This window comes from Triturus cristatus, chromosome 12 (genome assembly GCF_964204655.1).
Source record: "Triturus cristatus chromosome 12, aTriCri1.1, whole genome shotgun sequence".
Lineage (NCBI taxonomy): Eukaryota > Metazoa > Chordata > Amphibia > Caudata > Salamandridae > Triturus > Triturus cristatus.
This window is the reverse complement of record NC_140595.1, coordinates 608,050,342-608,067,950: the sequence shown is the minus strand read 5'-3', so window position 1 is coordinate 608,067,950 and position 17,609 is coordinate 608,050,342. Positions and strand designations below refer to the sequence as shown.

The 17,609-nt window shown below is 44.7% G+C and overlaps 2 protein-coding genes across 6 annotated transcripts in view; one reads left to right on the top strand and one right to left on the bottom strand.

Moving 5' to 3' along the window:
* The window catches only part of DRC4 (dynein regulatory complex subunit 4), a 115,232-nt gene extending 112,399 nt beyond the window's left edge, over positions 1-2,833 (top strand). Inside the window, exon 11 of the mRNA XM_085639332.1 lies at positions 2,469-2,833. Within this exon, the coding sequence (XP_085495458.1) occupies positions 2,469-2,618 (150 nt within the window). The 3' untranslated portion in view covers positions 2,619-2,833. The remainder of the gene's footprint in view (positions 1-2,468) is intronic.
* Positions 2,834-3,577: 744 nt separating this feature from the next.
* Positions 3,578-17,609, bottom strand: part of LOC146776373 (5-hydroxyisourate hydrolase-like) — a 341,771-nt gene continuing 327,739 nt past the window's right edge. For all 5 annotated transcript variants that reach the window (XM_085639327.1, XM_085639328.1, XM_085639330.1 and 2 more), the window contains one exon: positions 3,578-3,870. In XM_085639327.1, coding sequence (XP_085495453.1) covers positions 3,781-3,870 — 90 coding nt within the window. In that variant the 3' untranslated portion in view covers positions 3,578-3,780. The remainder of the gene's footprint in view (positions 3,871-17,609) is intronic.

Here is a 17,609-nt window from a genome sequence, read left to right as displayed (position 1 = left end):
TGATGGCTCTACCGAGGCTCCTGTATATCTTACAGAATACACCGTACCCGGTTCCCAATGGGGTATTCAAGCGGATCTCTCAGGCGCTACGAACGGTGCTTTGGGAGGGAGGTAACCCAAGGATAGCGCTGTGCAAATTGACGAGGGGGGTTTACGATGGGGGGCTGGCCCTCACAGACGTACAACTATACTACTGGGCGTCACACCTGCAAGTGGTTAACGACTGGGTATATGTGGCAGGGTCGGAGTCGGCCTATAGAGTCGACAGATGGGTCATGCCAGGGGGAAACTACGAGCCACTCCTTTACGCGAAGAGGCCGCGAAGGGACCTGCCATTGCACACAGGGGTGGTGATCCAATGCTGGAGGGAGGCAAATAAATTCTTGGGCTGGAAAGACTCCCCGACAGGTAGAACCCCGTTATGGTTTGAGGATCAGTTGACAAAGGTGACCCGATTGACTGGCTTTCGGGGATGGAAACTAATAGGCATTGAGTATTTAGGGGACGGATGGAAAGGAGACGCCCCTGACCTTTCGACTATCTTCAAAAAGAATATGACACACATGCGGGGTGTCACGTCAATCCCGGAATATTCCCCTATGGAAGACAGTCTTCTCCTCGATCCCATAGTGGAAAAACCCACCTCCACAATTTATCGTAAACTTATTAACAACATGCCTGACCCCCTAGTGTCCCTGTGGGAAAGATGGGAGGGAGACATAGGGGCCCTGGAGGACGACGACTGGCAGGATGCACTTCAGAGCCCCCGCGAAATTGCAATTCATGTCAGGTTCCGAGTGGTACAGCTAAAAATTCTAAACCGGGTGTATTAGCCCGTACTCATCTATATGCCTGGGGCAGAAGCCAATCGGCCCTATGTGCGAGGGGATGTAGAGGAGAAGGTACATTCTTTCATATCCTGTGGGAATGCCCAGAGATAGTGCCCTTCTGGTCTAAAGTTGTGGACACAATGGCAGTGGTAATGGGTTCTCCAGTCCCACTGGAGCCTAGGTGGCTATTGTTGATGATCAAAGGGGCCACGGACTGGCCCAGACACAATGAGATCTGGCTGGCAATGGCAGCAGGGGTGGCAAAAAGGAATATTGCAAGTGGCTGGGGGGGGGGGGGGGGGGGGGCACAGGCGCCCCAACAGTGGGAACAGTGGGTGCGGGATCTAGATTGGTGCCAGAGAGCTGAAGAAACTATTTATAAGTCCAGGGGTTGCATAAAGAAATGGAAAAAAGTCTGGTGGCCTTGGAAGAAATACAGGGCATTGAGGGGCGGACCAGGGCTAGATCTATAAGTATTGATAATCCCACCTGTGTCTATGTCAGCCTCCCATTGTATTGTGAAATGTCATTCCACCACATGCTATATGAATATTGTCCTGAACTGTATGATATTGTGAGCAATGTTAATAAAAAGAATTCTAAAAAAAAATTCTGGAGGTTTGACCTAGGCTGTGATAATTATCACACAACTCATAATTCTGATCCCTGGGCAAAATCTCCTGTTTGCAGCTATAAGCTTGCGTTTAGGGCCTTGGTCTAACTGTTGAGCTGGCTTAGTGGCCTGTGGAATGGAACAGAGTATTCTTGGTACAAAAGCTGCCAGCTCCCACAGAGATTCTTAGCAGTTATTTGTCTCTCATCTGAAGGTTGTAAAATTCTCAAATGGCTCTGATGGGGGGGAGCATTTTGCCTGCACAAGTAGGGTGCCTGTTCCTGTTTTAGGCTTATTGGTGCATTGCACATTGTAGTAGGCTTCTTTAGTATTCCTATGGATGTGTTGAGGTATATAAAGCGTATGCCTAGCAACAAGGCACTGAAACAAAAAAGGGCTAACCAGAAGATTCACTAAAAATAAGGTAATGCTTAAGAGATTTCGCTTTTTTTGTTTCTATTATTATTCGCCATTTCCCAGTCACTATGGGGCCTGTTCACAAAAGCAATTACAAGTATGGAAAGTCTTACTAAAGGAGGGCTCTTTTAAATATTGTTTCATGCCTTTGTGATTCAGCCCCCAAACGTCCAACTCTACATTAGTAAAAGTGCAGAGGGCACAATTTTTTCCTTTTTGTACCAATTTTGCATGAATATTCCCTAAATATTCACATTTTATTCCCATTGTAGATTTATATGTGGACAATTCATAAAGACATGTAAGAATAAGTAAAAAAAATACTACTTTATATACTCCAAAAAGCCTGTGTCAAAAGTGGCCTAACATCTAAAATGGGAATATTCAAGGGCACATACACACTCTGTTACAGCAGAATCTCAGTCGTGTTTACAATATGCATGCTTTAGTGGCTTGGCACTTTTGCCTAAATCTATCCTCTTTTTCATGTCTGCCGTTCAAAACCTACCTGCTAGCTCGTGACATGTGGCGTGTTCTGATCACTGTGTTGAGCACTGTCAGTGGGGAGTCAGCAAAAGAATAATTCTATGCTCTTTGTTTCCTGCTAGGCTCACAATGACCTGCTGCGGACCTATGAGGCAAAGCTGCGAGCCTTTGGGATCCCTGTGGAGGAGCTTGGGTTCCAGCCGCTGGAAAGCATGGTGGCGGGACAGGTCTTCGGCCAGGGCACTGCTGGACTGGTATCCGTCCCCACGTAGTGAAAATGATTGCCTTACAATGGTGCTGAACACTAAAACATTGCCTTATCCACTTCACTGAAAATTGTGTATATAAATCAATATATCTATATCCCACTCCTGCACTTTAACGACCTTTGAGAGATGGACAAAGGAGAGAAAAAATACTTTTATGCCCTGAAAACAGATGTGACTATTTCTAAAACTATCTTATTAAAACATATTTTAATTGTAAACTGATTTATTTTGTATCTGCTAAGTCCTTGAAATAAGCAAGACCACTCTAGTCACTACTTAACAGGCTTTACCGGGGTAAACATTTCACAACAACACTTTCCCATTATAACATTTTTCTTAGTGGTTGATCAGCGAACCTTTCATTTGCCCACCCCATGCTGCATGCCATGGTGTAATCTGCAGACTGCCATCATTTCAGGCAATGTCTCTTGATATTAAAAAACATGTTACACATATGGTCCGGGAGGGAAGAGCTATCAATGCTTTAATATCTTCAGAAAATCCCTACGGTACAGAGACAAAAAATTAACCACACACAGTCACCAACTCAGCTATAACTCCTCAAAAGCAATTTAGAGTTATAGGGGTAATAGTGACATATGCAGTGTACGCTAATCTCAACGAGTTGACTTGTTCATCAAAAGGCAAGTGCTAATGTGCGGAAGCAAGCCAGATTTGGCGGTTTGGCTGTTTCCTCTTCACTGTGAGGTGGTTGGGTTGATTCAGAGTTGGGTGGATACCTTAAGAGCTTCATCTACTGGATTGTTGTGACACGATTGGCTGACGTGCTGCATCTTACCCATGCCAATGTAACATTATTTCTATATGCAACCCGTTTGTAAAATGTTCCGAATTAATGTGTCATAGAATTTAAGGTGCTACTAACATGCCTTTGGCGTAATAGCATCTACTTTCCTTCACTCCCCGCTCGATTGGTCAATAAGATACTGTCCTCTGCACAATAAGTCACGGAGCATTTTAATAAGCATTTGAAAACCAGTATTAAAGGGCTTGTGATACAACTTTCCTGCCCTAGTACAGTAATATTCTACAGGCAAGCTTTGGCACCAAGGACAGGGTTTGGATATACATAATCGTTTTAGGGCGATGAGTCATTTGCACACAGTAGAGATGATGCTGGGGCGTGATCGCAGTGCCAAGTTCCTTAGCTCCCTCTGTAGGTTGTGTAAGAAAACGGGCTCATCAAAAGTGGGATGTGGTATTTCTGACAAGGATCCAAAATGGTGAAGACAACCTAAAAAAAAAAAAAGAATTAAAGCAATTTAATTTGTGCAATGTGTCAGTTTTCAAGCTCTTCCCAGTGCTTCTGTATTCTTGTAGTTATACCCCGTTCTGTTGTCGGAGACAGAGGCTGACATATATATACTTGTAGGCAAGCAGCGGCTCCTCCGTAGGGGGTGCCAGGGAGTTCCGCACATCACCCTCACTCTACTGTTACATGAAAATAAACAATTTGACTGATCGTTCGTTTGCATGATAAAGCTGTAATGTCAGTTTGGCAGTAGAAGAGGGCTCCGCTACCTATTCTGTGCATGGATCAAGTAAGTCTGGTACAGCCCAGCCTCACAGTCACACTACTATCTGACATGCTGCACTTGCATCATGCAGGCAGGGCAGCATGTCAGATAATGGAGCTTCGGGGCTTGTCGATCATACGTGCTCTTACCCTTACAGAAAAAAGGTTCTACCTCAAATTCTGTCCCTGCTTCTGATCGGGAAGAAGTTCATGGAACTTGTTCTGGTGTGGTTCAGAGATAGGTGGCGGAAGAGTGTGGATTTGTGAGCTAACCAGTTTAATAGAATGCAAGCTCGAAGAGGACTCCCAGAGGTACGTTTTATTTTCATCAGTCTCCAGTGTTGTGTGTGTCTATCTGCGTGCTGGGGACTGCGTATATATGTCTTTGTTATGTGTGCTTGGGCCTGTGTCTGCACGTGTGTTTGTAGTCATGAGAGAGCGGTTTGTACCTGCTTGTGCTAACTGCCCTAATACTAAACAGCGCAGTGAAAGCCTTTTCTCCAACTTTTTTTTGTTAACACCTACTGCTAATCACATTTATACCTTTCTAAATCAATCCTCTGGGAAAGGAACGTGTACTCTGCACATGATGAGAGTTCTTGAATCCTACTAGTCTCCCAGGTTTTTTTTGCGTCTGTTTCTACAACCTCAGCCAGGTGACATGTTCTCTGTTGCATGTTTAAGTGATGTTTAAAAGGTCTATGATGTATTCTGATGGCTGGAAACTTATGGGTGATACACTACTAACTCCTACACTCTCAGAGCAGCGTTGAGACCTAGAGACCTAAACATATAACGTTAAGAAAAGAGTTGGTTGTATGTCCAAGTATTTGAAATGCAGGGGTACTACAGGTCAGGAATGGAATGAGGAGCATTTACAAGACTTTCTATGATTCCAGGTACTGAACTAGAATATAGTTGTGGCCGAACTGGACTGGAAACAATCATCCTAGGACCGGTTTCGGGGTTTCACCCCTCTTCAGCCAGGATACCTTTATTCCAGTGGTATGGAGAGCACGGGACTCACGTCTGAGCATACCCGTCCCACTCGGGGTGACATATGCAAAAAGAACTAATGATGGACAGAATGTAGAACAATGTCATACATTCACCCCAGTACAGAGATCTGGGCTTAAATCCATCGTTTTTTTGCTCACCATGCCATTCCAGTTTGGACCCAGCCATATGCAAATCAGTCTTGACCCTGTGCCCAATGGGAACAGTCCAGCCCGAACTGCCAGGCCAGGTCCTCCCTGGACTGGAAACAAGCATCCTAGGACTGGTATCGGGGTTTCACCCCTCTTCAGCCGTGTCTGAGGCCAACTCTAACATGGAAGAAGAAGACATCACTCCGGGTCAGCGTACCGGGAGTACAGATCCCCCTGTGCCCATTCAACATGAGACAAAGGCTCCGGTCCTTCCTTCGCCCTCGGGTTCAGGTCGGGACAGACAAAATGTTTCCGATGCCCCGCCCTCCGGCCCAACTCCGAAACAAAAAGAGAAGCCTTCTAGCTCAGGCTCGAGCCAGCCCCACTTGCTGCCGAACCGACATCTTCGGCATCAAGACATCTATTGGTCAACATACCTTCAACACCAAAAAGCTCGGACCTGAAACCTTCCAAGGCCAAAGACTCGGAGCAAAAACCCTCCAAGGCCAAAGGCTCTGAGCCGAAACCCTCCAAGGCCAAAGACTCGGAGCCGAAACCCTCCAAGGCCAAAGACTCGGAGCCGAAACCCTCCAAGGCCAAAGACTCGGAGCCGAAACCCTCCAAGGCCAAAGCTCGGAGCTGAAACTCTCCAAGGCCAAAGACTCGGAGCCGAAACCCTTCAAGGCCAAGGCCAAAGACTCGGAGCCGACACATCCAAGGCCAAAGACTCAGAGCAGAAACCCTCCAAGCCCAAACACTCAGAGCCGAAACCTTCAACGCCCAAAGGCTAGGAGCCGAAACCTTCGGTGCTGAAATAACCACAGAAAGAAAAAGACACTCTCCCCAAAGAGCCTCGGTCCAATGAGCTAACTTTGGACTCGAAACAGAAAAAGCTGGTGATAAACCCTAAAACTGGACATTTTCAGGCAACTCTTCCAAAAAAACGGCAAATTGACCTACCAGAGGACTACCATATCCCTTCCAAGAAGAAGAATGTGGGTACTAACCCTTCTCCTCCTTATATTTCACCTCCTTCTCCTCCTCCTAATCCTAACTTGATTATCACACCATTAAATTCATCACCATCTACACCTGACCCACAGGATGAAGAAGATGGGGATCAGGATGCACCACAAGACACTGAACTTGGGAAGATTACCACACAGATCCAAATACAGATATTGACACTGATTTGTATCCCTGCAGACCCTCCCCACCTAATGACAACATTGGCTATGTCGAGCTTCTTAACAGGGCTCCTCATTATCTTGTAGTAGAGCTTCATAAAGAGCCTTTAGAAGAGGATTTCCTCTTTGAGACACTTACTTCCTCACAAAGAGCTACTCATACCTTGCCAATGCTAAAAGGCATGTTAAAACACACAGACGAGGTATTTAAAGTTCCTGTAAGGGCAAGAATAATCAAACCTAGAGTGGATAAAAAATAAAAATCAGCTCCTACCGATCCTATTTATATTAAAGGTCAGCTGCCTTTAGACTCTCTTGTAGTCTTCACCGCACGCAAGAGAGCTAACTTACAAGCCACAGGAGAGACCCCTCCTTCTGACAAGGAGTCCAAGCTTATTGATGCCTCAGGCAAAAGAGTAGCTTCACAGGCAGCAAACAACTGGCGCATTGCCAATACCCAGGCGCTGCTAGCTCGTTATGACAGGGCTCATTACGATGAGCTAGAAAAAATCATGCATCATTTGCCTGACAAATATATATCTAAGGCTAATGACCTTATTCGGGAAGGTAAACTAATTACTAATACCTCCATTAGATGTGCACTAGACTATTGTATGTCACGTTGTTTTAACACTGCGATGGTTGGGGAAAAATCAATAAAAATTGTTTAAAAAAAAAAAAAAAAATAGATGTGCACTAGACGGAGCAGACACAGCAGCTCGTGCAATTAACACCAGTGAACTATTACGCAAACACGCTTGGTTCAGAATGTCTGGATTTAAGCTGGAGGTGCAAACCTCCATATTTAACCAACCCTTTGACAAAGAGCATCTTTTCGGCTCAGCTGTTGATACCTTGCTGGAAAAGATGAAAAAAGACACTGAGGTCGCAAAGTCCATGGGGGCTTTACAGTTACCTGCCATTAGAGTTTCTTTGCGCCGCTCCTTTTACAGGGGTGGTTCAAAAACGGTGTCCACTGAGAATCCCTCCTCCTCTTACAAGGGCAACAACCAATCCCCCTCGTCCAGAGGTTATTCTAGAGGAGGTTTTAGGGGAAACAATGGTAGGGGAAGAGGTAGAGGTAATTCCACATGCACTTTCCCCCCCGCAAACAAACAGTGACTTTGCTCCGCTATCCCCCGATCGTTCCACTCCTGTCGGGGGACGTCTCTCCCAGTTCCTACCTGTCTGGAATTCAATCACCTCAGACACGTGGGTGCTACAAATTATCCAATATGGTTACTGCCTGGAGCTTACAAGCACTCCCCCAAATATCCTTCCAAGAGCACATGCAATGTCACCGGAACATCTCATCTTAAAGCAAGAGGTTCTATCTGTCTTGAATAAACATGCTATAGAGCCAGTCCCATTAACAATTCAATTCAATTCAAAAAGACTATTTCGGACAAAATGACCTAAAAAGTACAGCACACAGCAAACATTTTACATCTAAAATTACATCATGCTGCCAGTCATGATTAAAAGAAAAAAGATAAAAACAATGGTAATTGTACACACATTTTCATATTAAGAATACATTAGATTTTGAGATATAGGATTTGAACAAGGGTTACACAATTGACTTCGAAAAGTGCGTGGTGCAATAAATACATAAATTAGCTGAAAAAAACATCTGTATAAAAAGAAGCAAAAAGCTCTTGAATATAAAACTATACATGAAGCACAAAAATAGTAAGTGGATTTACTGTATTATCACACTTGCTACAGGGCAATCGATGCATTATTTCGAGATCTCAGGTAAACCCTTCTAGTGCACCACATTGAAAACAAGAAACCTGCAACCGAGTATACTATTGGGATGCTTTAATCAGATTTCAGTATCCTAAATACTTCGAGGCAGCGCCTATTGCCAAGATTCCTACAAATCTGGACCAACCAACGTCTCCTTGCCTTCTGATAGCCTAAACAGCTAAAAAAAAACATGAAGCTCAGTTTCCTCAGGATAGTCACATGCCGGGCACTGAATCATTTGTTGGTCTCTCCACTTAGATGTAAAGCAGCGAAGTGGAAGCACCCCATATCTGTATTGCAAATAGAGCTTCCTAGCCGCTGGTGGAGTTATGAGATCTATTGCCGACTCAAAGCAGGGAAAATCTTTTATTTCTAAAAAAAACCACTAGTAAGTTTCCCAGTCCCAGAAAGGGTATGAAGTTGAGTCAGTCTGTACTCTTTATAGCATGCCTTCATATGATCCTTAGATATTAGCAGACAGGCTGACTCAGGTTCAGACCAACAATCCCCTAAACCCATGCTAATTAACAGAGATTTTATGTGGTCGAGCCACGGAATCTTTACAGCACCCCGTACCCTCAGTACCTCTAGTAATTCCTCCCTGTAGGATATGAGTTCAGGGGAAGTCCAGAGGCGGCGCCAATACATTATAGGCTTGAGACTCGCTACTTCAGCTATTGAAGTTATACCTGTATCGAGACGTAGCGGGACCAACGGGGTACTGCGTGGTAATCTAAAGAACGGTCTCAAGTATTGGTTCTCCACCTGTGTAAATTTTTTCAAGTTTAGGTGGCCCCATAACTCTGCGCCATATAAAGCCCCACCTCTCGCTTGAGCCCTATAGATTTCTATTGCTGGACTAACAATTCTTTTGCTGGACTTATTAAAGACCTTCATGATGCCACCTGAAGATTGTGCTAATTTTAGCGTGGATTTTGTAATATGTGCCCCCCATTCCATAGACTCGGAGATTGTAATGCCTAAATACACAAAGGATGACACTCTCTCAAGGGGTTTACCATTTAAAGACAGGTTAGGGCGTGTACTTTTTGGGCAATTAAATGCCATAAATTTGGTTTTCTGTAGGTTTGTTTCTAGACCTCTATCCCTACAGAACATCTCAAATTTATGCAAAACCCTTTGTATCCCCATAGGTGATTTAGCTACCAATAGGGTATCGTCGGCAAACATCATTGCCGAGATTCTACGGGAGGCTAACTTAGGGGCGTCAAGATCTTTTTCTACAAGCAAGACATCAATCAGGCCATTAATATAGAGGCTAAATAAAGTTGGCGCAAGCACGCACCCCTGGCGTACACCGCGGTTAATGGGTATAGGGGCTGTGAGATTACCGTCCTTTCCATACCTAATTTGCGCATAATTGCATTCATGTAAACGTTTAAAAAGTCGAATTAGATATACTGGGACCCCCATCTCAGCCAAAACCAATCATAATTTCTCCCTAGGTACTAGATCAAATGCAGATCTCAAATCTACAAAAATTAAGAAGAGACTACCCCCCTGCACACATACAGTCTTCCAGTACAGCAATTGTAATCTTAGTACTTGGTCCAGGGTCGACAACTTTTCCCTGAACCTGGCTTGGAGGGCGGACAGAACCTTCCTCTCTTCCATCCATGACTGCAATCTAAGGAGTAAGACTCGCGCAAACATTTTCTGAGAAATATCTATTAGACTTATAGGTCTATAGTTGGTTGGGAGGAGTGGGGAGCCCTTTTTGAAAATCGGAATTATTTACGCACCAAGCCAGCTTGGGGGAATCTTCATGCCTTGCATAATTGAATTAAAAAGCATCCAAAGATATGGAGCCCAGATAGCAGGTTCACTCTTTAAGAGGTCTCAGGTATCTTATCCAAACCTGGAGCTTTGCCCGGAGCTATTTTTGGTAGTGCAAACTTTATTTCTTTTATGGTTACATCTCCATCAGTCAAGGGCATTAAATCTCAATTACCTGCAGGACAAGGAACTGATGGATCACAGCCATAAACAGAATCATCACCGGGCTCCTTAGCATACAAGGTTTCGAAGTGCTCCCGCCAAATCTGTTCGTCTAGGTTTGGCTCAACCGCACTTCGGAGGGTGGTTGTACCAGAATTAGCAATTCCCCAAAATGTCCTCATGTCTCCGTCTCCTAAGGCAGTTTTAATTGTGGCCCAATTTTCTTCTTCCCACCTTTGCTTAGCCTCTTGTGTAGCTACTTTATAGTTTACTCTTGCCGACCGAACTGAGAGGTGATCTTTGGCTTTAATAGATATTACTAAAGCCTTTTTAGCCTGACGGCAAGAAGTATTATTCCAAGGGTGGGGGGGCAACTTATCTTGTTTCAAATTTTTATTTGGGAAAAAAATTCAAAAGTGACTTTTCCTAATTTATCATAATTCGAATGGGCCTTCTGTAGATCTATACCCTCCTTAATCAGGCTACATAAGTTGGACGCATCTGTAAAAACCGGTAACAAGGCAACATATAAGCTGGCCAATCTATCTTCGGATTGGCTAAAATTTGACCATTTCACTCTCTTCCTGCAATGCGAAACCACCACCCTAGAATCAGAAGGGTTATCTGTAACTGGCAGGCTCCCCATATTCAATGCTTTAAGTTCCACAACTAGTGCAGAATGGTCACTATCTAGACGTGGGATTATCTTAAAATCCATCATCCTATCCCAAAAATGTGAGTTAATAAAAATATAGTCTAATATAGACCCACGATTTTTGCTATGGAACGTATAACCATTCGATGATTCGGATAGAAATCTCCCATTGCAAGCTCGAAGGGAGTGTCTCATAGTGAGACAACTTATCTGAATCACGAATGGGGACCATATTTTGACTGTTGGACATCCTGACTCTGGGATTTTCAAAAAGTGGTCCTCATCAAACAAACCATCAGGAGGTAACCCCTCTAGCGGCTCAAACTGACAATTAAAGTCCCCACCTACTATAATCATCTGATTAGTATCAATAGAACCTAGGAAAGTAGTTAACTCTTCCACTGTGTTGGATTCATTGCCATTAGGAGAGGGTCGTGAATATACATTTATTAAGACAACAGGGGGCTTTGAAGAAAACCGTAACAAGACGCTTAAAAGGTCACTTGACCCTGTGTCAATTTGAACCACTGTACACCCCAGATGAGATCCCAACCAGGTTGTAAGGCCCCCGGATGGTCTCCCTTTTCCCCCCCGAGGTTGCCAGAATGTTGAAACTAGCATAGCTTAATTTGGAAACCTCTCTTCTTGCCCAGGTTTCTTGGAACATGCAGATTTCAAAATAATCAATAAAAGTTCCCCATTCGGGGTCATCTAATTTACTGTTTAGTCCCGCAATATTCCAAGACAAAACCCTTGTTACCTGGGTATTCAATGAGTTCTTATATGGGGGACTTTAATGTGAGCAGGGGATTCTCACATACAACAGCTGCTGCTGCCGCAGGCGCTGACCTGCTGCCGTCGCTAACGCTAACCTCTCGCCCTGAGTATCGGGCCACCTGTGTTGCTGCTGCTGCCGCCTACCCGGGGACTACAATTCCCGCCAACACCTGCGGCCAGGACGCCGCCTACGTTGCTCCAGCGCCCGGTGGCGCATAAAATCACCTGGGAGCTCCGGTGAAGCGGGGGACTTTAATGTGAGCAGGGGATTCTCACATACAACAGCTGCTGCTGCCGCAGGCGCTGACCTGCCACCGTCGCTAACGCTAACCTCTCGCTCTGAGTAACGGGCCACCTGTGTTGCTGCTGCTGCCGCCTACCCGGGGACTACAATTCCCGCCAACACCTGCGGCCAGGACGCCGCCTACGTTGCTCCAGCGCCCGGTGGCGCATAAAATCACCTGGGAGCTCCTGTGTCGCGGGACGCATGCGGGGAGTGCCGGGAGAAGCCCGGAACAAGGGCGGGACCGTCTTAGGCCATCAGAGGCCGAAGGAGGCTGGGCTGGGCAACATCCCTAACATCCAAAGTTATTGATTGGACGATGAGGTATTGCCGATTTTTATCAATAACTGGACATGCACATACATTGAAATAGTGTTATGTTACAATGTTAGTGTTATAAATGTCTATATCGTTTAATTATTTTGTGATTGTGTTGTTCCCTGGGATTGCAATTGTATACTTTCGGCTCCTTTTATCCCTCGCACCCCAGTAATTAAGTGCATAATTAAGATGGGGAAGAGGGCTTGTACTGTGAAGCAACAAAATCTTTCTCCTCCAACAAGCATTTCTAAACCTACATCTATAGATAGAATGCTAGAGAAAGCATTAGGAGCAGTGGCCACAGAAATAGAACGTACAGAGCGGCGCCTTTCGATCACCACAAATTTAGAGCTGAGCCCGCAAGTTTGTGATTCGTTAATTGACACACGGGCAACAGACTCAGAGTCCACCAAAGACCAATTTATAACCGAGGTGATACAGACCCTGGATCTCTCTAGAGAGGTCATCCCCCGGTGCCCTGGTAGAAAATGTAAAGAAAAAACAAAACATAATGTTAAACCACCTATAAGAAGGAAAAAGGGGCAGGAAGTGGTCAAGGAAAAGGGCAATCAGGGTGGGAATCATATTGAGGCTAGGCCAGAACCCATTAATGATCAGCCCGTGTGGGTTTTATTGCTGGTGACGAATCTCCAGCAGCAAATAAGAACTATCATTAAAGAAGAATTAATTCCTGTAGTGGCAATGTTAGATAGGCTGTCAGCAAAGTGGAATGGATGGGCAAAAAATAAAGAGACATCTACAGATATAACTAACATAGCCAGTATGCCGTGTGCTCAGGTCCCTATGAGCAACGTGCAAGTTGGCCCCCCATAATTACCAAAGATCCTTGCAATTCGATATCACAAGAAAAATCCTCAAACGATAGGGGGGAAAATGATATCTCTGTGGGGCAATGCCTAGTGACAACAAATTTGGCGCATCAGGACCGCCCTCGGTTGGCAGGGAGAAGGACACTGGAGGACACCCCTAGGCGGAGGACGATTGATATCCCCTCAAATCAGGACCGTAATGATCTAGATAAAAAAAAAAAAACATATTGCCCCCCAATTATAAATTTACCGCCGGAGTCTGCCCCATATGTATTGGTACTTGCAGGGGCCCCAGAACTAAGAAAGGGATTAATTGAAACACATCAAGAGCTAAAACACAAAACCATTCATTGGTTAGCAAATCATAGTGATTTTGGTTATGAGAACACCCATGAGATATTAACTGCAAGAAGGGTAGGATGGATAGGCAAGCACCACAAGGATATTCATGGGGATTGCGTAGTAATTAATTTTAGAAACCCAAGCATTATTGAACAAATTTTAGCGACAGAATAATGGAGGAATAGGGGGAGTATTATTTTACTCCCTTTAGGAAATTTCTATCCCCCAATAAGGCCTTACCACCAAGATCATTTCTATCAGTTGCCTCCTAAAAGAGCGGTACCCCCAAACCCAGGCCAGCTGCTGCATAATCTCCCAATTTTTTAATATTGCAACTGGTAATAGGTTCAGTCCTCTTGAGGGAGTGGACTGACCGAAGGGACCCAATATAACCAATAATGTGGGAATAGCCTCAATAACATTAGACCTAGAGAGTCAGGGTAGTCTTATAGGGCCAAATTGTGAGTTTGTGGACGGATTGGTCAGAGGGAGCATGAGCGGCTCCCGAAATCTAAGCCACCCTCTCTCTCGGTTTGACCACTTCGAAAACCTTGAACAATCATTGGATCCAGACCCAAAGCCCCCCGATGCTGCTGAATTAACAAATGCTTCTTTAAATCAGCCAATACTGGTGACCCCATATAAGAACTCATTAACATATCAAGGGACCGGGGTATACTTCCTGTATTTCTTAATTCCCCAAAAGGACGGCTCTCTCAGGCCTATACTAGACCTCAGACAGCTAAATCTATACATACAGTAAGACCACTTACACCAGGTCACACTCCAACAGGTGCTCCCACTACTTCAGCAAGGCGACTTTCTGTCCACTCTGGACTTAAAAGGACGCCTATTTCCATATTACCATTCACCCTGCTACCAGAAAATATCTCAGGTTTGTGGTAGACGGACAACATTATCAGTTCAAAGTTCTCCCATTCGGAGTAACTACTGCACCCAGTGTTTTCACCAAGTGCCTGGCAGTAGTCTAAGACAACAGCACATTCATGTCTTCCCTTACCTAGATGACAGGCTGATAAAAGCCAGATCACAACAAAGCTGCCTACACCACACTCGAAAGACAGTCCAACTGCTTCACGACTTGGGGTTCACTGTAAACCTCACCAAGTCTCACCTCCAACACACAAGTGTATCTAGGAGCCCCAATAGACACTCGCAAAGCTCTGGCGTTTCCCAATTCCAGTCAGGGTTCGCAACATGCAAACTCTAATAGCACAGTTTCAGCCTCAACACTCATTACTAGCCCGAGTGTTCGTGCAATTGATTGGAATGATGGCTTCTTGCATTTTAATCGTTCCCTATGCAAGACTTCAAATGCGTCCCCTACAGGAATGCTTAGCATGTCAGTGGAACCTGCCTCAAGGTCAGTTATCAGATCTGGTGTTGGTAGATGGCCGTACTCATCGCTCTCTGCAGTGGTGGAACATAGAAAACCTTTCCGAGGGGCGGCCATTTGTCGACCCGGTTCTACAGATAGTGCTAACAGCAGACGCATCCCTCACTGGTTGGGGAGCTCATCTGGAAAAACATACCATTCAGAGCATGTGACCTCTGCAACAAACACAACTCCACATAAACCATCTAGAACTGCTAGCAGTCTTTCTAGCATTGAAAGCTTTTCAACTTCATCTAGTAGGCAAAGCTGTCCTGGTTCGCACAGACAACATGACAGCGATGTACTACATACAAAAGCATGGGGGGATGCACTCTCCAGCTCTCACAGCTAGCCCAGAGCATCTGGAGATGGGCCATACCTAAAAAAAATATATCTCCCTGCAGAACATCTTCCAGGAGTAAACAAACAAATTGCAGATCTGCTCAGTCGTCAACAGCAGATCCACAAATTGGAATTCCACCCTCAAGTTCTCCTACCATTCTTCCAAATGTGGAGCTTCCCAGAGATAGATCTGTTCGCCACCCACCTAAACCCAAAATGCCCAAACTTTGCATCCAGGCATACACACCCATTGTCCAAAGGCAATGCACTATGGATGAATTGGTCAGGGATATTTGCTTATGCTTTTCCACCTCTCCCACTCATTCCGTTAGTGGTTCTGAAACTCAAACAGCACTTCCTGACGCTTATCCTAGTTGCTCACACATGGGCCCGACAACCTTGGTTCACAACTCTGTTGGAGCTATCTGTAGTTTCCCACCAAAAACTACACCTTTCCCCCCAGTTTTTTTAATCAGAACCATGGAGAGATAAGACCTCCAGATCCCAATCAGCTCAACCTTGCGATCTGGCACCTGATATCCTAGAGTTTGGCTACCTTAATCTTCAGCCAGACTGTATGAATGTTATCAAAGAGGCTAGACGCCCTACCACAAGAGCATGCTATGCAGCAAAGTGGAAGAGGTTTGTCGTTTACTGTAACAATAATCAGATCAATCCACTAGATGCTTCAATCCAAGACATCATTTGCTATCTATTACACCTACAACGATCCAATTTAGCGTACACTGCCATACGCTTACATCTCGCTGCAATAGCTGCATATCTACAAAATAGACAGCACTTGTCTCTTTTTAGAGTGCCTGCTTTTAAAGCTTTTTTATGGAAGGACTTAAAAGACTCATTCCCCTCAGACTTCCACCTTCTCCAGTGCGGAATCTCAACATAGTCCTTACAAGACTAATGGGTCCACCTTTTGAGCCATTGCACAAATGTGAAATACAATTTCTCACCTGGAAGGTAGTCTTCCTTATACCCATCACTTCTCTAAGAAGAGTCGGTGAGCTTTAGGCACTAACCATAGAGGAACCACTTTTCCAAATACACCAAAACAAAGTGGTTCTTAGGATTAACCCCACACTTTTACCTAAAGTCATCTGTGCCTTTCATATCAACCAATCTTTTGAGTTGCCTGTGTTCTTCCCTCAACCAGAATGTGCCCTTCACACAAGATAGCATTACTATACTACTTAGAAAGAACAAAACCTCTTCGAAAAACCAAACAACTTTTTGTTTCTTTAGCTCCACCACATAAAGACAATCACATATCAAAATCATACACTGCAAGGTGGATAGTTAAGTGCATTCAAATTAGCTGCATTAAAGCTGAATGCACATTAACAATTCCCCCTACAGAGCACTCTACACGCAAACCAGGGGCTTCTATGGCATTCTTAGGAAACATAGATGACATCTGCAAAGCTGCAACATGGTCTACACCACACACATTCACAAAACACTATTATGTTCATGTGTTAGCAAAACAACAAGCTAGTGTGGGCCAGGCAGTTTTACAAACACCACTTCAAACCACTGTAACAGCTACAGGTTAGCCACTGCGTCGGAAATAACTGCATTATAGCCTATGCTAAAGTATATGACCGACAGCTCATATGCCTCAAACGCAAAATGCTACTTACCCAGTATGCATCTGTTCTTGGCATATAGAGCTGTAGAGTCATATTCGCCCACCCGCCTCCCCATGTACCTTTACCTGTTGCAGTGATATCTTACTTAGATTCAATTTACATGGACATCTATCTTTACTACTTTACTAACTCCATCATCACCCTTTATGGCAAAACAATCTAAGGATGGAGTCAATGCTCATGCGCACTATCACTGAAACGAGGAGTCACCTACCTCGTGACTACAAGACTCCTTCGAACAAAAACAAAGTGCAAACATCCAAACCCAACACCAGATGGCGATCTATGCTAAAGCATATGACTCTACAGCTCTATATGCTCTATATGCTAAGAACAGATGCATACTGGGTAAGTAGCATTTTCCTTATGCCAATTGGATCTCCCCTATGCTCTCCTGTTCCTGGCAAAACTGAGAATAATCGAGAAAGGTACTGCCCACTTTTTGACCACTACAGAAGTATGGGACTGGCAGGCACGCCATGGATAACCATTACCAGAAGAGAGGGAGCCACACACCACCAAGCAATGGCAAGAACGACAGAGGTGACGCAGGCCCAAAAAACATGCCATTGTGGTACCGACTAAGGTCCAAGCCAAACTGGAAAGAGAAAATGTTGTGGCAGAGATCTAGAGAGATCGATCCACAGATACTATAAACCAATGGGAAATCCCTCGCCCAAGAACAAGAACCAACCGATGAGGACTTGCAGCCAGGCGACTGAGAAGAGGAACTTTCACCACCCAGGGTCACCCTAATGACAGGAGAAGAGATCATATGACTCGGGGGAATGCACAAAA